This window comes from Sceloporus occidentalis, unplaced genomic scaffold, assembly GCF_023333645.1.
Source record: "Sceloporus occidentalis isolate IW3139 unplaced genomic scaffold, rSceOcc1.0.p SCAF_255, whole genome shotgun sequence".
NCBI classification, from domain to species: Eukaryota; Metazoa; Chordata; class Lepidosauria; order Squamata; family Phrynosomatidae; genus Sceloporus; species Sceloporus occidentalis.
Genome location: NW_028317235.1, coordinates 227,627 through 250,012, shown reverse-complemented (window position 1 = coordinate 250,012; position 22,386 = coordinate 227,627). Strand labels below are relative to the sequence as shown.

At 38.4% G+C, this 22,386-nt stretch overlaps 1 protein-coding gene across 1 annotated transcript in view; it reads left to right on the top strand.

Moving 5' to 3' along the window:
• The window catches only part of LOC149275958 (hyccin 2-like), a 118,967-nt gene that overhangs the window by 53,922 nt on the left and 42,659 nt on the right, over positions 1 to 22,386 (top strand). The window contains exon 5 of the mRNA XM_089504081.1: positions 21,721 to 21,836. Coding sequence (XP_089360207.1) covers positions 21,721 to 21,836 — 116 coding nt within the window. The remainder of the gene's footprint in view (positions 1 to 21,720; positions 21,837 to 22,386) is intronic.

Here is a 22,386-nt window from a genome sequence, read left to right as displayed (position 1 = left end):
ACCCTTTTTGTAACAGACTCTGCATCTTTTCTGAGGCTTCTGTTTGGTGCCAGTGGGGGGTATTGTACAAGGAAAATGCCTGCCGGTAAGACGCAGGACATTCTCATCCTGCACGTTAGGGATTGACTCCTCAAAGAGGATATCCCTCAGGATTTTGAGCTGGAACTCTAGGAAGGTGTAGATCTTCCCAGTGGCACATTTCTTGTACAAAACATATGTGTTGTACATGGCAACCTGGGTGAGGTAAATGGCCACCTTTTTATACCAGGTCTTGGTCTTACGCAGCACCAGGTACGGCTGCAGACACTGGTCAGAAACCTCTACACCCCCCATGTTCCTGTTGTAGTTGGTGATGCACTGAGGCTTGAGCACCTGTGTATCACCTTCCCCACGTACACGGACAGGTACCACCTTCTCGTTGTGTATAGTGGAGAGGATATACACATCCTTCCTGTAGTGTACCTGAGGGCCAACAGCTCCTGACTGCGCAGAGCACTGGTAGTGCCGCGCCTCTGCTTTGGGTATGTTAGGTTTTTAGGATAACCCTTGCGGGTTGGCCTAACAGTGCCATATGCTGGGGTCTGCTCTAAAAATAAAAAATGAAACAAATCTGGGCTGCTATAAAAGTTATCCAGCAGAGGTGGTAGCCCTTATTCAAATAGGGGGACAGCAGGTCCCACACTATCTTCCCACTAGTACCCACAGATTGAGGGCAGCCAGGGGGATCAAGTTGACTGTCCTTCCCTTCGTAGATTCTGAAGGAAACAGTATATCCCGTCCCACTCTCGCAACGTTTATATAACTTTACACCGTACCTTGAGCGCTTGGACGTGATATACTGTTTGAAGTTCAGTCTACCCTTGAATAGGACCAGGGACTCGTCTATAGCAACATTTTTATCGGGGGTATAAATTTCAGGGAATTTACTGGAAAAATAATTAATAATGGGCCTCAATTTATATAAACGGACAAATTGGGGGTGCTCTCTAGGGGGGCATTGGGAATTGTCACTAAAATTTAAACATTTTAGGAGCTCACCCATTTAGTATACATGGTATATATTGTTTTTTTTCAGGACAAGATCGGCTTTCTTCAGATACCATTATTATCGTCTTATTTACCATGAAAAAAAATAACATGGTGAAATTTTGAAAAAAAAAAAAAAAAACACCTTTTATGACTTTTATTTGAAAAATCTTTTACTCACTTACAAAAAAAAAACTAGCTAGGTCTTGGAATGGAGAGAGATGACGTAGCACGCAGCACGTTCTACGAGCTGCGTAATACGTTGGCGGCTGGTGCCGATTCTGGACCCCGATGCGATTGAACATTTTTTGAATCTATTTCAACTCTGCTGATTAGATCTCTATTCCGATTATATACCGTATTTGCTCGATTATAAGACGACCCTGATTATAAGACGACCCCCCAAATCTGAATATTAATTTAGCAAAAAAAAAAAAGCCTGAATATAAGACGACCCTATAGGAAAAAAGTTTTACCAGTAAATGTTAATTCATGTAAACTATTTTTTTTAATAAAAGCTATGATTGAGAAAAATATTTTGGTTTTATCTCCTTCTATTTTCCAACCTGCCCCCCAGTTATGCACATCTGCCCCAGAAATGCCTTATACCCCCTATATGCCACTGTGCCCCATGATATGACTTTTAACCCTCTAAATGCCACTGTGCCCCATTAAATGCCTTTTAACCCTATATGCCACTGTGCCCCATGATATGCCTTTTGACCCCCTATGTGCCACTCTGCCTCCAGAAATGCCTTATACCCCTATATGCCACTCTGGCATTTAGAGGGTTAAAAGGCATATTATGGGGAAGAGTGGCATATAGGGAGGTTTAACGCAATTAGGAGGCAGAGTGGCGTATAGAGGGTTAAAAAGGCATTTCTGGAGGCAGAGTGGCATTAAGGGGGTTAAAAGGCATTTCACAGAGCACTCTGCCTCCAGAAATGCCTTATGCCCCCCATTTAACACTCCCCCGCCCCCCCCAACTTACCGGTGCTTCTGACTTCCCTGTCATGTAGCCGGGGCAGCATGTAGATCCCACGCACTGGCTAGCAGAACTCTGATCTCTGACAGCCGGGGAAGGTCTGCGCGATGGACACAGACAACCCCCGCTGCTAGCCACACCTCCTTCCTGCTGCAGCGCAAGTTGTCTACGCGAATCGCGTAGACATCTACACGCTGCCCCAGCTACAGACCGAGGAATCAGAAGTACCGGTAAGTGGGGCGGGGAGGGGGGGGGGAGACAGGAGGATCCATGTCCCCTGCAGCTGCGGGGGATCTGGATCTTAGTCGTCTCATAGTCAGACCTATTTGAAGTCTGATTATAAGACGACCCCGATTATAAGACGAGGGGTATTTTTCAGAGCATTTGCTCTGAAAAAAAACCACATCTTATAATCGAGCAAATACGGTAATATTTGCCGTCCATATTGCTATGGTAACTACATAACACCTGTGTGAAGATTTAAAACTTTAATTACAACTACAGATCCTAAGACGTATCTTGCACATTTATTTTCTTGAACTCGACTTATATCCTACTGTTGCAAATAATACACAATAAAAAAAAATCTCAAGATATATAATTTAAAAGAAGAGCTACTCTAGTTTATCAAGATGGCGCCTAAGAAAGATAGAGAGAGGGAAAAAGCGACAGATAAGGAAAAAAGGCTAAACGTCGATAAGTCTAAAATTTTGACTAACTATTACTCTCCAAAATCTTCGAATAATCCTTCCAAATTGCTGCAAGCACCTGCTTCAGATCCATTAAATAATTCCTCAACTGGAGTTCTCACAATCTGAGTTACCTCAGCATACTAGAATTCTAAACATAAATGAGTTATATTCTAAACTCAGTACAGAGATGAAACGTAACACAGATGCTCTGAAACAAGGAGTGGATGATATTTCAAATAAACTTTCATCTCAACCTACCCTAATGCAGGGATTACAATCAGAAATTGAGGCCCTTAAAAAGGAGAATAAGGACCTTAGATTAAATATGCAGACAATGGAATTTAAGCTAATTCAACTTGAAGATAGATCTAGGAGTAAAAATGTGAGAATAAGAGGAATCCCCGAAGAAAGTACAAACTCACATCTGGAACCATATTTAATTGAACTTTTATTGACTTATATTAAAGAAGATTGTATAGGGATTTCACCATTCGAAAGATTCCATAGGATGCATAAATCTAAAGAACTCAGAAGCTCCAAGAGACGTTATTGTCCGTTTCCATAATATTCATACTAAAAACTAATTTATACTGGAATTTAGAAAAAAACATCTACGACAAGAAAAATATAAAGACTTATTCCTTCTTTCGGACATATCATTTGCATCAAGGTCTTTCAGAAGTCAATTTAGTGACTGTATTAAGATGCTCCGTGATGCCAACATCAAATATAAATGGGGTTCCCCTCTTAAATTTCTAATCCTCCACGATGCAAAGTTTATATCATTTTCTGATTCTTCAGAAGCGAAGGAATTTATATCTTCTTTAGTGTTACCTAATGTAGGATGAAGAAATCTGTATATCACTGCTTAGGCTTTAGTCCTATATATAGTTCTATTATAGACTCTCGAAAGGAATCATTTCACATTAGTAAAATCGCATTGACAATATTTATAATCATGCTTTTTTCCTTTTTTTTACATACACAATTATTTAAAATTTTGTATTTTTACATAACAGTAGTCATCAAATTAAAATAAATTTCACATATTTCACACATTTTACACAAATAGAGCTGAATTGATGCAGCTTCTGTTCACACTTGTTTACCAATTAAACATCAGAATCCTTTTTTTTCACTCTAAAAAAGAAATTTTTTTTCCACACGCACAATTATTTAATTTTACATATTTATAAAATAGTATCAAATTAAATCACATTTCACACATCTCACATAATTTACACAGATAGAGCTGAACTGATGCACCCTTGATCTCATTTCTTTACCAAACTAAACATTAGAATCTTTCTCTTACTCTTTAATTAGATAGTTTGACACTTACATTTGACACTTCCTTCCTTTTTTTTTTTTTTCTCTCTCCATTCTTGACACGCATAACTACTAATTTTATATATTTACATAATACTAGTCATCCAATTAACCCCTTCAATCCCAGGGGGTTTTGGTACCTCAAAGCCCGGAGCAATTTTGCAATTTTTGCGCTATGTCGGTTCAGCGATGATTCTCTTTTCCTGTGAATAGTGTACTCATATAAACTATATATTGTTTTTTCAAGGAGAGATAGAGTTTTCTTTTGATACCATAGTTGGATGATTAGCTGAAAATGTAGAATTAGAAATTTAGTAAAAACTAGCAAAAATTAGAAAAAAACATTAAGTTTTTTTTACATTTTCCCTCTGAATCCTCACAAAATTAGGTAAAGAGACAGAAAATTCCATCCAGATTTATCAATTCAGGTGTCCTGATTTCAGAAATACCTAATTTATATAGATTTTCCATATTTTCCCAGCACATATAGGAAACATACTATAAGGTGTACATTACTTTATACAAAGCCGTTACATTTTTACATTAGGTATGATGGGACTGCAACTCTAATTTTAAACAAATAAAACAAAAACACCCACAAAGGTATATATTTCTGTAAAGCAGACAATCCAGGCTATCCTATCAGGGGTATTTGGGCACCAATCACTGTCAAAGGTGGCCACAGAAATTAGTTCCTGCACTTTTTTTACCAACGCGTCTTAGTATTTCGTAGTATTCTTAGGATTTTTTGTACAGTGTATGTGTACAGCCGCCTGTCCTGATTACGGAAATACCCCACATGCCTAGTTTTTTTGTGGTTTTCTGGACTTTACAGGGCACAAACGGGACCATGCGGGTTATAGATTCCAAACATGAAATTTTCACATTTTGCTTTAGTAGACCTATGTTTCATTTGGGGCTGCTTAGCACCCCCCTAATTATAAATACCTCCATAAAAGTATATATTTCTGTAAAGCAGACAACCCAGAGTATCTCATCAAGAGCATTTGGATAATTTCCATGCAATCATTTGGCCGCCAATCACTGCCAAAGTCAGCCGTTGCTCTAATTTCGTGCACTTTTTTCACCAACACTTCTGTGTTGCTGAGGATTTTTGGCACAGGGTATTTGTTACGGCAGAGAAATCCAGCCTAAAGTGTACAACTAAACCCAAAGTTTTTTTGGTTTTTTTTTTAGGTTTTTTTGAAGATCGTGGGGAGTAAAGGGTTAATTTAGGGTTAGGGTTATGTACTGATTTTTTATTTTTTTTCTGCACGATGCTCTGTCTCTCTCTCTCTAAGATGGAGGAGAGGCAGAGCATCTGCAGTAACGGTCACACGATCGCTGTGATTACTCATCACAGCGATCGTGTGACATTGCTGCCGGATGTGTGGCACTGGGGGACTGCCTCCATAGGGGTTTCTTAGTGGGCATTTTTTGGACGTCCCGGTACGTCTATAGGGGATTGAAGGGGTTAAAATACATATCACATATTTCCCACATTTTATATAGATTATAGATAGAGCTGAATTGGTGTACTCACATTTGACGGGGCAAAAAAATGCATGAACTATTTACATGTATTAATTGTAAGAATGGATGTTTTTTTGAATGTGTATGTAAGATTAGATGGCAAAAAAGGCTGATGGGGAGGAAGATAAGTAACTTAAATAACACTTAGACTGATGTCTATTAATTGCCAAGGTTTAAATTCTCCGCACAAAGGAGGTTTTTTATATGACACGTTGATTCGAGAAAATATTGATATTTGTTTTTCACAAGAAATACATTGGATAAAAGGATCGACATCTGAATGGAATTTAGATTTTAAGAGAAAAGGAGGAGTTGTAATTTTTATAAGTGACAAAATTAAATTTGAAAAAATACATTATATTAAATCAGGGAAGGATCTAAGTAAGGTGACAAATTATCGTCCCATCTCCTTGATAAATTTGGACATTAAAATCTTTTCAAAAATTCTAGCCGAAAGATTAAAAATGGTAATGCGGGATCTAATTCAATAAAATTAACTATAGTTGTACAGCTTTTCTAATCCACCCCACTCAGTAAATTTTCTGCACTACACTCTTGGCACTTGGAGTATGGTAGATGAGCCTCAATCTCACCTTCAACAGTGTTACTCTCACTGACTGTTGCACACTCCTAGCTCCCATCTGTCTATGGCTGCTACTGAGGAATTATATGGAGCCCTATCGAATTAATGACTAAACGTAACTGTGACAGAATGACCTGTCATACAGGGCCCCAAGGTACTCAAAGATGGCTCCTGCCTGGCTGCCAAACAGGCAGGAACTCCATTGTGTAACCTTATCCCATTAACAGCATTGCTGCCAGGGGGAGATTCAGTAGCTAAAGGGGATTAAAGGTTGGGTTGTCTACATGTACCCGTTTATCAAAGTTGATTTATGTTAATGAAGTTCTGTGGCTATATGAGTCTATGTTTTACAACAATAAACTGTTCATTCCTGCTGTACTCAATTCAATGTAGTTGTGTCTACTTATTGGGTACACATAGCAGGGTTCCAAGGTGTGCATGCCGGCTGGTGCTGGTAGTTATTCCAGGGAAAACAGGAGGATACTGGGTGATCTCTGGGAGTTACTACAGCTCTCTTGGTGAACCCGTTACAGTAACTAAATCCCAAGCAACTTGTATATCAATACCAAATGAGGAACGTGCATTCATTGAACAAAAATTTCCATTTATGTGGTGAAAAAATAAGATTACTTGGGCATTCAAATCCCATCGGAGAGAACTAATATTATGGAGTTGAATACCCATAATTTACATAGAGAGACAATAGCTAACCTGGGAAGATGGATGACTCTCCCGATTTCTTGGATCGTCAGAATTACCGTATTTGCTCGATTATAAGACGGGTTTTAAGACAGCCCCCCAAAATCTGAATATTAATTTAGGAAAACAAGAAAAAGCCTGAATATAAGACGACCTTATAGGAAAAAAGTTTTACCAGTAAATGTTAATTTAAGCATCAAGTAAAATTTGTGTGAGAAGTTATATAACTGCTACATATTACTTTTGCTTTGACACAAGTCTATTGTCTTGTTTTGTAAAAAAAAAAGAAAAAAAGAGGAAAATAGGCAAATTTTGATAAATATAAAAAATTGGACAAACTGGATCATTAAATTGACAGACACTTAAATAAATGTAGGGGAATTTCCGAGTACTTCTATACCTTGGGGTTTCAAATTATGTAGCTATATTTATAGAGCAGCCCGAGAAAAATCAGACACCCAGACAGGAGGGTATGTATAATAAGATCTCTGTTTATTACGGCGCATTATGGCTGTATTTATATGCTTATCACAAAGACCGGAAATAACACCCTATTCTAATCCAATCATTTTACATAAAGTAGCAGTATGCCCTTATAAACAGCTTATCTAAAAAATAACAGTGCAAATGGGTGGGCAATGGATACTTGTTGTAGCATCCAAAAGAACCTTGTACCTAGTTCCAGCCAAAACCGGTGTTATCGGAAAATAGTGTGGACGTGCACTTTCAGGAGAACAAAATATGGATTAGAGTTCATCCTGTATTCTTCCACAGTCCCCCCCTTTTGTGAGTAAGCTGATTTCTGAACGGAATATTTTCAAGAGTACTAATTACTCCTGCAGGACTTCTCATTATCTCTTCAGAGTTCCCCGTGATCTCTGACAGCCGGGGAAGGTCTGCGCGATGGACGCAGACAACCCCCGCTGCTAGCCGCACCTCCTCCTGGCTACAGCGGAAGTTGTCTATGCGAATTGCGTAGAGCTCTACACGCTGCCCGGACTACGCACCGGGGACTCAGAAGCTCCGGTAAGTTTGGAGGAGGTAGGGGGAGGGAGTGTTAAATGGGGGGCATAAGGCATTTCTGGAGGCAGAGTGCTCTGTGAAATGCCTTTTAACCCCCTTAATGCCACTCTGCCTCCAGAAATGCCTTTTAACCCTCTATACACCACTCTGCCTCCTGAAATGCCTTATACCTCCCTATATGCCACTCTGCCCCATAATATGCCTTTTAACCCCCTAAATGGCAGAGTGGCATATAGGGGTATAAGGCAATTCTGGAGGTAGAGTGGCACAATTCTGAAGGCAGAGTGGCACAATTTCCCTTGCCGGGACTTCACACGGGAGGAGTGCCGGCAAGGAAGATTGTTAAAGCACATCGTGCAGACGTGCCTGCAGCGGAGGTGGTTGCATATCTCGGGGCAGCTTATCTGGAGGGGCAGAGCGGCAGCATATCTTGGGGGGGGGCAGAGTGACAGCATATCTCGGGGGCAGAATGGCAGCATATCACGGTGGGGGGGGCGACTGGCAGCATATCTCGGGGGGCAGAGTGGCAGCATATCTGGGGGAGCAGAGTGACACCTGGTGGAGCAGAGAGGCATATCTGGGGGCAGAGTGGCATATCTATAAGAAAGGTGCATTCAAATGGCTATTGGTTTTCTGTTTGTATGTAACATATATTGACTAACTGCATATTAGATACCAAAAATGTTAAAATACATTGTGTTAGTTAGAATACTGTTTCACTATTCCACTAATGTGTATTTTTTCAAAAAATCTAAAATTTTCTTTAAAAAAGCACCTAACTTTTAGGGAGCGGCCTATAATCGAGCCGATACGGTATATTACATTTACTAACAATTCCCCTTTGGACATATATCTCTATATTTATTTCCACTTTTAACATATACATTAGGCATTCTTGTGCTAATTACTAGAAATATGGTACCAAAATACCATAGTTAATCCAGAATTAAAATAAGTACCGATTTCAGGTGCAGCAACCATGAAGAACGCCTAACAGCCTCCCAAAAATCAAATACAATAACTACAAAACAAAAAATATTCTTAAATATTGTGCACATTTAACCCCTTAAAGACAATACTGTTTCTTACTCGTAGTATATTGTGGGATAATGGCTCTTTGAACATTTTTCAGTGTTGCTGTTTAGCTGTGTTCTTCTTCTTTCTCATTTCGTGCTCCCACACATATTATATATTGGGGTTTTTTTCAGGACAAACAGGGCTTTCTTTAGATACCATTAATTTTATCATATCATCTAATTTACTATAAAAAAAAATGATAAAATATGGGGATTTTTTGTTAAAAAATTACCTTTTCTCACTTTTTAAACAAAAAACTTTTACTCATCTGCAAAAACGAATGAAAAAACCTGCTAAATAGATTCTACTATTTGTCCTGAGTTTAGAAATACCCAATGTTTTTATGTTTTTTTGCTTTTTTCTGCAAGTTATGGGGCAATAAGTACAGGTAGCGTTTTGCTATTTCAAAACTTTTTTTTTTTCCAAATCTGGTAATTCTTCCCCCCATGTGCCATTTCGGGTATCTTTGAAGCTGGCCAATGCAATTTACCCAATCTAATCATATATTTTTAAAAACTATACACCCCAAGGTATTTGAAATGCTGGTATTTTAACCCTTTCCATGCACTAATTTTACCACCAGCCTTTGTCAAACTTTATGGTAGTTTTTCACACACATTGTACTTCAGGTATAAATTTATCGCTCCTATGGCCGTGTCAAACAACACCCCAATATGTGTTCAGTAACATCTCCTGAGCGCTGTGATACCCCAGATGCATGGGTTTGTTGGGTTATTTGGGAGGTAAAAGGCCACCTTTGTGAGGTGTGTATTTGTTTTGCCATTTAGACATCTGATCCTACTGCCCCCATGTCACATATTTGGGACATCTTTGAACTTCTTTGTCAAACTTTATGGTAGTTTTTCATACACGTTGTACTTCAGGTATAAATTTATCGCTCCTATGGCCGTGTCAAACAACACCCCTCCTGAGCGCAGTGATACCCCAGATGCATGGGTTATTTGGGAGGTAAAAGGCTGCTTTTGTGAGGTGTGTATTTTTTTGCCATTTAAACATCTGATCCTACTGTGCCCCCATGTCACATATTTGGGACATCTTTGAACCCGGCCAATTCAATTTACCCAATCAACTCATGCATTTTTTAATACTAGACACCCTATGGGCATTTGTAATGCCAATATTTTAACTCTTTCCATGTGGGAATTTTTGTGAAGATAAAGAATTGTAGGACTTGCTCATTAAAAACGTTTTTATTTTTTTTGGTGACAGTGGGGATTTTTACATGTTACCATATTTTTATTTTTTTTTTAACATTTTTGAACATTAATTTTAAACAGCCAGGTAAGAAAGACACATGCTAATACCACGGTCTGGACAATACACACTATTTCCAAAGTCAAACATCCGTCATCACCCAAACCACTCATACCAAGAGTGCCCACAAGGTATAGGTATCATCTAGTTCGCAGGACCAAGCCTTTTTAACCAAACACTCACCCGGAATGAAGGTGACCTCACAGTGAGGGCGAAACAAAGTGGTGTAAGAATAAAGCTTCTTACTGTGCTGCAGCTGATTTTGTTTCCCTGTCACTGCGTGGTCATCCCTCCTCTAGGTCCGGATGCCGTGGATGTTGCCAAGTCCCGGGTTTAGGCACCAATTTACTGTTGGAGAATTTCCAAGTACTTCTATACCTTGGGGTTCCAAATTACCGTATTTGCTCGATTATAAGATGAGGCTTTTTTCAGACCCCTCGTCTTATAATATGTGTGTGAGAGTGATGGGTGTTATGCTGTACCATTTCCAATGTCTTTTTCATTCTATAATTATGCTCTAAAGTACATCATAACTCCCATCACTCTATGCTGTTCCATGTAAGTGATCTTCAAAGGGGGGAGAGGGTAGATAGTTAGGAGGGGGTAGATAGGGAGAAGGGAGTGAGAAGGGGTAGATAGGGCAGAATGGAGTGAGATAGGGGGTGGATAGGCAGAAGGGATTGAGACAGGGTAGATAGGGCAGAAGGGAGTGAGACAGGGTAGTTAGGGCAGAAGGGAGTGATAAGGGGTCGATAGGGCAGAAGGGGGTACACAGGGCAGAAGGGAATGATAAGGGGTAGATACGGCAGAAGGGGGTAGATAGGGCAGAAGGGGGTAGAAAAGGGGGAAAGGTGGGTAGTAAGTACCGTATTTGCTCGATTATAAGACAAGGTTTTTTTCAGGGCAAATGCTCTGAAAAATACCCCTCGTCTTATAATCGGGGTCGTCTTATAATCAGACCTCAAATAGGTCTGACTATGAGACGACTAAGATCCATATCCCCCGCAGCTGCAGGGGACCTGGATCCTCCTGTCTCACCCTCCCGCCCCGCCCCGCCTTAATCTAATTGTGATGAGGCAAAAGGGTATATTTACCTTACACAATAGAGATAAATATAGATATGTTATGTATTGTATAATTTATGTTATATGTTGTATATGGTACTGTAATATGTTAAATCCAAAGTGGGTCTATGATAACTTTTCTTCTCTCCTCATAAAGAATATCAAAAAGTATTATAATCAATTGATGAAAAAATGGTTTCAAGGTTTTTTTCATTAAATGTGCAGGGTATGAATCTTCCCCAAAAAAGAATTACTCTAATTAATCATCTTGTAGAGAATAAAATTGAGGTTGCAATAATCCAGGAAACTCATTGGACAAATGCATTTGTGCAGAAACTCTCCTTTAGGAAATATCCGGTAATAGAATATGCCTCATTAGGAAATCAGAAAAAGAGAGGAGTAGCAATTCTTATTGCAAGAGAGATAAAATATGAGAAGATCTATGTCCAGCGAGATAAGGAAGGTCGGTTCTTAATTTTAATTTGTAGATTGAATGATAGAATATATTCGATAATAAATATATATGCTCCAAATAGCAAACAGATTCCTTTTCTCAATAGCCTTATGAAAAGAATTCATATATATATTCAAGGTACATTAATAGTGTCAGGCGATTTCAACTGTGTAGTAGATCTAGATATGGATAAATTGACTACTGAATATAAAAAAAAGACCGGATGGGATTAGAAAAGGTTAAATCTTTCAATGATTTCTTAGGGAGAAACAGATTATATGATCTATGGCGATCATTACATCCAGAAGATCGAGATTATACCTACTATTCAAGCTGCAATAAATCATTCTCCAGAATAGATCTGGTTCTGGTTAATGCACCATTAATAAGAGAATGTAAGCGAATATGGATAAAAGAAATCCCTTGGTCGGACCACGACTCAATTATGATAATACTAAAAGGAACCAATAGAAGTATAAAACCTCCATGGAGATTAAATAAAAATCTATAATGAATGCATTATATAAGAAGGAACTGGAAAAAATGACTAAACAATTTTTTGAGGAAAATAATCCTATTGAGACGTCTTTTGCAAATACCTGGTGTACATATAAATGTGTTATTCGGGGACACTTGATTAGTAGAACAGCACATCTGAATAAAACAAAATCTAAAACACTTTCTGATTTATATATCCATCTTGAAGATCTATATAGGAGAAATAAGATACGGTTAGATTCGGAATTAAAATCTGAAATGGAATTAACAAAAAAAACAAGTAATGAGCTACTGATGGAAAAGGCTAATAAGATATTAACCAAATATAAGCAAAAATGGTATTATTTGGGGAACTGTCCGGATCAGCTTCTCTCTCGCCAATTATCAATACGAACAGCTAACTCTAGAATACATAAAATTATTTATAAAGATAAAAATTGCATTTCTCCAGCACATATTAGAGAAGCTTTTCGTATATACTACACAGAATTATATAATATTCATGACAATAGCCACACACGAGATATAATTAAGAAGTATTTAAGATCTTCTAAAATAACACAAATATCGACAGCCCAAGCTAAAATCTTAGATCACCCTATAGAAGAAAATGAAGCGATAAAAATAATAAAGCAATTAAAAAAGGGTAAATCGCTGGGCCCTGATGGATATATTGCTGAATTTTTTCAATGTTTGGAAACCAAACATCTAACGGCACAAGACAGGGATGTCCCTTTGCCCCTATATTATATATTATTTCTTTAGAACCTTTTGCCTCTAGAATAAGATATAATTGGTCAATTAGAAATGAAAATGTCTCTTTACGCAGATGATATTCTCATTATCTTAGATAAACCTAATGTTTCGATTCCACTTTTACTACAAGAGATTGAATTATATGGTACTATATCTAATTATAAGTTAAATATGGAGAAATCACAGGCAATATGTATTGCAATGTCAGAAGAAGAGAAAAATCTAATAAAATCTAGGTTCAAATTCTTGTGGCCAGATACAGGTATAGATTACCTAGGAATAAAAATCTCGGCAGAAGGCACTAAAATACTGGAAAGAAACTTTCAAATTCTTTTAAAGCAGACACAAGAGAAACTAAATAAGTGGAAGTCTCTTCCAATATCCTGGATGGGGAGAATTAATATTATAAAATCATATATATTACCAGCGTGGCTATATAGATTCAGAATGATCCCGGATATGCTGACTAAAGATTGGATTAACATATTACAATCAAAATTAATGAAATTTATATGGCGGGATAAACATCCTAGAATTCAAAAAAATACTTTATTTTTACCTAGGAGTCGGGGAGGACTGGGCCTTCCTAAACTACTTAACTATTGGTATGCATCTATGCTATCCCATATATATAAAATGCAACTGTTGCAATCTAAGGAGTCGGACTGGTATCTAATTGAAAAAACTATTTTGGGCTTGAAAGATCTAGAAATAGCCCTTTGGCTGCAGAAAAGAGATTTAAAGGAATATACGAAACATTTCAAAGGGACATTACTTAATTCAATACTATTATTTTGGCAGAATTTTAAGAAGAAAATTGGGTTAAATGATCTTATAATCAAAAAGGCCCCGCTACAGATTCTAAATAAAAATATTCAGGATATAAACCTCAACGAGTGGGAAAAATGTAGGATAAAAAGAATAGAGGAATTTATGATAGGAAATAAACTTAAAGATTTTTCTACCTTGTGTATCGAGTTCAGTCTTACTAATAAAGAAATATTTAATTACATGAGAATTAAGAACTATTTATCTCACTCTCTTGTTGAGGAAAATAAAGATGAACATGTGATAAAGTTCATCAAAATATTTGATAACCAGACTAAACAGAAATCTTTAAAACTTTGTTCAGACTTAATTGTGGATATAGATGATCTTAAAGCTCCACCTGCCTGGAAAAAATGGGAGAGAGATTTAAATATAGATAATGCCTTCCTTACAGCAGATCGCTGGATAAAAGCTTGGAATCAAGTTATGAAAAATGTCCATTGCCTGAACCTACAGGAGATTTATTTTAAAATTATCAATCGATGGTATATGGTCCCAGAAAGGCTCCATAAGATAAACCCAGCAAATCAAAATCTATGCTGGAGGTGTCAAGGAGCCGAGGGAACATGGATTCATATCTGGTGGTCATGCACTAAAATAACGGAATGTTGGGACAAGATATTTAATATCATATCTGGTATAGTGGAGAAACAGATAGATAAGTCACCGCTTAGAGCATTATTACTTCAAGATTGGGAGATGATTCCGGTAAAACAAAAAAACTTGATAGATCATGTGATCCTAGCGATGCTGGTAGTTATAGCTAGAAATTGGAGGCAAAAAAAGATAATCTCCTGGACATATGTCAAAAATCTAATTCTTAATCAAAAGAATATGGAATATGGTTATTATAGAGCTAATGGGCTTATGCATAAATACTGGGAAATATGGGGAAGACTTACCCTATAAAAATTAGAGGAGAGAAGATCAACCCACTTTGGAGATACATACATGAAAGGACTTTACAGATACTATAAGTTATTTTTGTCCTTTTTTTTTTTTTTTTTTTTTTTTTGTAATATGCATGCATGGAAAATTGTAGCTACAATGAATGAAGAAACTATATAGACCTCTACTTATAATGGAGCTCTATGAGGACCAGCAATAAGCAATTTCATATGCTGCTAATATATTGTAATTTATTGTCTTATTATATGTTTTGTACCTTTTGTATCTAAAATAAAAAATTAAAAAAAAAACAAAAAAAAAAGCAATATTAATATATATATGATTGCTGACAGCAATCACACTCCTATCATGCCCAGGCAACCAGTACATGCTAGAACCTGGACATGATAGGAGTGTGATTGCTGTTAGCAATCATACTCCTATCATGCCAAGTCAGCTAGTACATGCTGGAATCTGGGTATGCCTGGGCATGATAGGAGTGTGATTGCTGTTAACAATCATATATATATATATATATATATATTAATATTGTTATTTATTTATTTTTTGTCCTATTTCGGTGTGTGACTTACTTTAAATAAAAGTGTTAGATTTTTTTTATGGTGGGGGGGTCATATTCGGTTTCAGCCAGGTAAATGCTGCATTTTCAGTTTCAGTCCAGAATTTGTTTCGGTGCATCCCTACTACTAAGCCAGACAATGAAGTGGTAGGCCCACACTACATCAATGTTTGGCTTAGTATATAGTGATAGGAGTTATGCTGCACTACTGTCAATGTCTGGCTCAATGTATAGTGATAGGGATTGCGCTGTACCACCGTCAGTGCCTGCCTCAGTATATAGTGATAGGTGTTATGCTGTACCACCTTCAGTGTCTGCGCCAGTATATAACGATAGAAGCTATGCAGTTTTAAAGTGTGTGTGTGGGGGGTGCCACATACAGGATCCGCCCCAGGTGCCAAATACTTTAGGTACACCCCTGGGCAATGGATACTTGTTGTTGCATCCGAAAGAACCTGGTACCTAGTTCCAGCCAAAACCGGTGTTATCGGACAATAGTGTGAACGTGCACTTTCAGAAGAACAAAATATGGATTAGAGTTCATCCTGTAAAGAATGTTTTATAGAAGTTTGATATAGGCAAAAAAAAAAAGGATGGTGCTCTCCCCATGGTGATTTATATTTATGTTTTTTGTTTTGTGACCTGTGTTATATGTTGTCAGATATAAAAGTTTGGGAGGGGTGTATTTTCAGGTGCTATAGTAATATCTAATAAGTTATTTACAAGCTGCTCAACATTTACAAGATGTTGATTCCTTAAAGATACCGCTAGCACTACAAAATAGGACAAGGAAAAAACAATGGAGCTCTGTCACTTTAAATTTATAATAATAAAAATGTATACTTATGTGCAGTCAGTTGGAGTATATATAGAGTGCTTTTCTTCTCAATTCGCAATGCTGCCTTCCAATATTGTGCTCTCTGGAGAGCGATCATCCGGCTCCCTGTTTCTTTTTTCTTTACATTAGCTGAATGCCTTAAAATCAGCATAGGCTGAGCTCTTTACACCAGCAGGGCACTGTCATATGTGACGGTCATACTGCCTTTCAATATGACGAATATGGTTGCTTCGGAGAGCGATCACACTATACCTCGTCAAACGTTTGGTTTTGCTGAATGTCTCGATATTGAGGCATTGCAGCAACGCCGGGTGAAGTAAGCTCCCTTATCCTCATGACGTACCAGGCAGGTTATTGTCCTCAACTACATGTTTTTCCATGATTGTTGTTAAAGGGGTTAATAGCCTCCCCTTCCCATAACAAACATTCAGATAATGCATGTAGGTGCCCCCAATGAGGCACACAGATAATAACTGGAGTCTCCCAAATGGTTTAAAGGTGACAGTGTCTCTGTCTCTTCCATCCAGCAAATGAAATGTTTGAGTGAAGATGAGAATCACCCCTTTATCTTCCCGGCCATTTACAAATCACTTAGACCTCCCCAATCTTTAGTTGTTATGGCATGATTGCTGTGCTCCATAGTGTAAGCTGCTACACGATCTGTTTGCATACTGTTAATATGGATCTCAAAGAGTGGACAAAACATCTTTACTACAGTGCATTTCATTGCAGACCCCCTTGATGAGTATGAATGCTCAATAACTTTGAGAGACAGATTCTTCCCAAAAGAGTTGAATAAGCAGATTTTATTGCTCGTGCACACGAGGGAGTGCCATCAGCCAGACTACTCTCACTCAATGAAAACAACGCATGTCTTATATACCTTTACAAACAAGGGGGAATTCTTCACCTTCCAACAAAGGCATTACGTGGCTAGTGCCAGTACACTTTATACTCGGCGACTTAATTAGCAGAAAGAAAACATACACACACATACAATAACAAACAAAGCCACAATCATACCAGTCACCAGCTTTGCTCCAAGTGAACCGAACCATCTTTCAAGGCCAAATGGATCCCATTCCTCATCGCTTTATAAAACTAAACCCATTACCTAGTTCCCATGAAACCCCCGACCTGGCACAGGGACACCCAACACAGGGAGCACCCGCAGCATGTGGAACAAACCCACACACCCAACATGACTGATCACACCCGAAGCTCCACAAAACATTCTGCCTATGTCAAAATACAAACCATCCCTCTCCCATGGTATCTAATCTCCTCCCTTTTGTGTTTGACAATAGAGTTGACCACTTCTGTATTAGATTGATACAAGTATTCTACCAACATGCACAATCCCATAAACAATCTAACAAGACATGCAAAAAAAAACATTTAGATCTTTCTTTTGGCTTTTCCAATATTTTGCTGCATGGTTTCACAAGTGGCCTCATGGCCTTTCTCGGCTTTCCCACGTAGGTTAGTCAGCTAGGATTATTGTGCCTGTTGGAGGACTAACTTTTTGATTTCCTTGGAATCAGGAAAAGCTTTATATGGCTCCAATGTATCCAAGAAGCAATCTCAGCTACCTTTACAGCTCTGTTAGTTACAAGCAGACTTGATATGGTTGAAGGTTGAAGAACTTCCTTTCTTTGAAAACTTTTGACAAACAATACGTATTCTCCTAGTTGGATTTGGTGAATTGGTTTGTCGTCCTGTGTCCGTGCACACTGATTGCACCTGTGATTTGAGAGACTTAAAGGACTTCATTAGAGTCTTACAATACACGCTAATTGTGTCATCTATCAGCATGATCATGCACTAATACTTCTAGTGAATTAGCTGCTAGCATAGGACGTGCCATTATGAGCTTGTGAGGTGTAACTTTTATGGCTGCATGAACTGAGTTTCGCATAGACATTAATGCTAAGGGTAAAGCTTCTGGCCAGAGCATATGGGTTTCTGTGCATATTTTGCTAATCTTATTTTTTAAGACTCCATTAGCTCTTTCTACTTTTCCTGCACTCTGAGGGTGATATGGACAATGCAGATGGTACACAATAACTAAAACTCTAGCAAGATCCTGTACTATATCAGCAGTAAAGAGCATTCCTTTGAAAAGATGTGCAGAGGTATACCATATCTAGGAATAAATTCCTGTAGTAGTTTCTTTGCTACTGTTCTTGCCTCTGCACGTTGGCATGGGTAAGCTTCTATCCAGCGGGAATATGTACACACTATAACAAGGACATATTTATAATGCAAAGATCTTGGCATTTCAACAAAGTCAATTTGCAAACTTCTAAAGGGTCCCGTGGGACACGGAATCCTCCCATGCCCTTGTATTTGTACTCACTTACCCACATTGTGCTGTTGACAAATAACACATTGTCCGCAATACTTTTTAACAAGGGGCCGTATACCTGGGGCCCACCAATCAGCTTGTATAGCTTTAACCATTGCTTTACTAGACACATGACTCAGGCCATGCGCTAGTCTGATAATGTAGGGAGCCAAATCAGGAGGTAAAGCTGGTAGATGTTGAAAAATTTGAGGGCCATGCCAAAAAACAAACATTTTCTTCCACTCCTCCCTTTTGTTCCCAATATTGCTGAGTTTTCTCATCAATTTGGGAATAAAATTTCTTTAAATCAATAGGAATTGTTAGTGAGGTAGAGTCTGCATTAGCAGCTCCTTGAAAAAGTTCTGTGCAGGGCAAGCCTGTCGCTTCTTTAGCTGATTTATCAGCTAACTCATTGCCTTTCGATTCTGCATCAGTACCCTTGGTATGAGCTGCAATTTTAATTACAGCTATTGCACTAGCCATCATGAGAGCATCTAACAATGCTTTCACATGTGTATGGTTAAGAATAGGGGAACCTGATGAAGTAAGGTAACCTCGTAATCGCCAGATGGCACCAAAATCATGCACAACTCCAAAGGCATATCTAGAATCGGTATATATGTTCTCTTTCTTTCCTTTAGCTAATATACATGCTCTAGTGAGAGTCACCAACTCGGCCACCTGTACTGAAAAATTAGCAAGTAAAGGTCCTGACTCAATCACCTGAAAACAGTCAACAACTGCGTACCCAGTCCTTCTTTGTCCTTTTGGGTCAATGAAGGATGAGCCATCTACAAACAAATTTAGATCAGCATCTGTAAAAGGTATCCACTGTCTACAGTATCCTGCCATTCCCAGAAAAGCACGTAACTGTTTCTTTGTACGGGCACTGGACAATTGATAATAGGGGTCAACCTATCAGGATAGATATACCTATCCTGTCCTAAGCCTAAGACCTAAGCTGTCCTAAGTATTTAACTTCAGGGAGACACCACTGCAATTTCTGTTCACTTTATTCCTTTCCTAGCCAAATCCTGCAACAGATGAAAGGAATCTGCAACACACACTTCTTCAGTAGGGGATGTGACAAGTAAATCATTCACATTATAAATGCAAATAGGTACTGACTGTCTTTATGCAAAGGTATGCTAAAGAAAGCAGAACTCAGATCAATTACAGTGAAATATTTGGCCTCTGAAGGTATAGAGGACAGGATAGTAGTAGGGTCAGGAACAACAGGGAAATAGGCTGAACAACTGCATTTCTTAAAACATAGGGGTGTTTAACATCAATAGAAGGAGGAGGGGAAATTGGGTGCAGAGCAGGAGGGGAAGCAGTAGATTGGGATAAGGGTGATTGGGATGAAAAGGGTGTTGGGACAGAATGGGAAGGGGTGAGAACAGGTTCAGGAATGAGGACAGGAGCATCTGCTCCAGGGGCAACATGATTATAAGGGGAGGATTAAATATTAAATCATCAAAAGTCATATCATTGTTAGTAAGCAATGGAGGATCTAACTTATAAACAATAACTTCATTCTGAGATTCTTTCTGCATAAAAGGATAAAGGGAACTGGCGGCCGCCTGAGGGTGTTGGGCGTTTTCAAGTGGAGCAGACTCATTATGCTTTCTCCAGATTTTGAAACCTTCCCTAAACCACATACAAAACACTCTCCATTCATTTTTGGAGACATGTGACATGTCTTTCTTTAAAGTCATACGGAGTCCTTTTAATTTATTTAAAGATCCCTGTGAGGGTCAACAATAAAAATTATCCTCATCGGATTCTGAGGCTAATTTCCATTTATACATATATTTTCCCATCTCTTTGCCATGCTTCTTAATCATGGTTTCTAGAGGGGACTCCGGGGTAACTCTGGAGAAATGATTTCCAATCTTATTCTCCTCTACACAAAACACAAATCTACAATAGCGGGTTAGGCTAGGTACTTCTACAATAGCGGGTTAGGCTATGTACTCTACAATAGCGGGTTAGGCTATGTACTTCTACAATAGCGGGTTAGGCTATGTACTTCTACAATAGTGGGTTAGGCTATGTACTCTACAATAGAGGGTTAGGCTATGTACTCTACAATAGCGGGTAAGGCTATGTACTCAACTTAGTTGCAACTTCTGACAATACAATACAATACAATAACTCACTTCTTATAAACATACAAAATAGAACAACATGCATGCATCTTACTTACTCAACTCTTATGGATCCCGTCATTCAGATAGGTACCCAGTGGCCGACCCCCGTATCCTCTACCCAATACTTTACACTAAAGGCTTTCTTTTAAAAGAGGTGCCTCTTACCTTTTTTAGATGAGCTCAATGTTGGGTAAAGGATCGTGAGTCTGCACCGTCTGGATCCTGAGTCCGCAATGTGGGATCCCGGACGAGCCCCCAACTGTGAATGATCAATAACTTTGAGACACAGATTCTTCCCAAAAGAGTTGAATAAGCAGATTTTATTGCTTGTGCACACGAGGGAGTGTCATCAGCCAGACTACTCTCACTCAATGAAAACAACGCATGTCTTATATACCTTTACAAACAAGACAGCTACGTGCTATGATCTGTCTACATAGCAAGTGTCCTGAAATATACATACAGAAAGATACAGAAAACCATTCATCCTATTATGGTCAGTTTATGTCAAAGACCATGTTTGCAGCTGAGATGATCAATCACTTCTGACCCCCCTCATTGTGGTCCTTGAATAGACTTGGTTAGTTTCTTTTAACATACTTGGAGCAAGAAATAGCCAACCACCTGTCCACTCTTAACCTTTCATTGCACATAGAGTCACACATAAAAGGACACTCAGGGTTAACATAAAAATATCCGCTGAGAAGCTGAAGGCACATATTCAATATTCACATGAGCATGGATCTGTATTAGTTCCGCTTAACATAACAAAACAAGTGGATAAAGAAAAGGAGAAAGAAAATGTGAATAAAACCCTGTCTTTGTATTTAATTTTTTTTTTTTGCTTCCATCTCCTAATACCTCGAGCTTGTTACTTTGCACCGTTGTTATTTTGTAAACACTGCATCTACTCCAAGTAGAAGAACTGTGTATTGATTCAGAACAGCGTGTGTATATTACATAAAATGGCCTGTGTTAAAGAGTGTGATACACACATTTATTATAATCTTAATAAATACATTTACTCAAACACACTTTGCCTAGTGAGATCTCTCCTTCATAAACTTCTTTTTGTTCTGTGTATATCTGCAGCCCTCATCCTTAGGATCCATGGCTTTGACAGAAGGGGCGTTAAGCCAGCATGACCTTATTAGAGTAGTTTACAGTGATCTTCACCCACAGAGGGAAATGTTCACTGCGCAGAACAGGTGAGTAAGGCATTGTCAGCCCATTTTGAAAAATGTAAATTTAATAGTATGTTATCTGTATCTTTAAAGTACTTAAGGACCAGTGCTTTTATTATATCTCTGTTCATCCGTAATGTCCATCTTTTAAAAATTAGTGTACCCATACAAACTCTTAACTAATTTTAGCACAAGTAGGGCTTGAATCAATATTCATACATCTAAGGTATTATTTTGAATGAATACAACTTTAAGTCTCTGTTAGCACAGGGGAATGGCCTGTTAGGGCTCCACTGCACATAAATTAGGGGGATCCTATGGGGAAACCTCTGATTGCTGTTTGCAGCCTCATGGTAGTTCACATTGTATAATCACAGTGAGATACTGTGGCAGGAGACCCAATCAGAGTCGCTACAGACTCCCCAAGTCCTTGCTGCATCAGATGTCAGTGATGACTTCCATTTGGGCATTTAAATCGCTGTTGAATGTAACAATGCTCAGACCGCTGTAATATAACAGCTCAGGGCCATACATTTTGGCCATAGCTTTCAGAACGGAGACCAGGCTATCATTT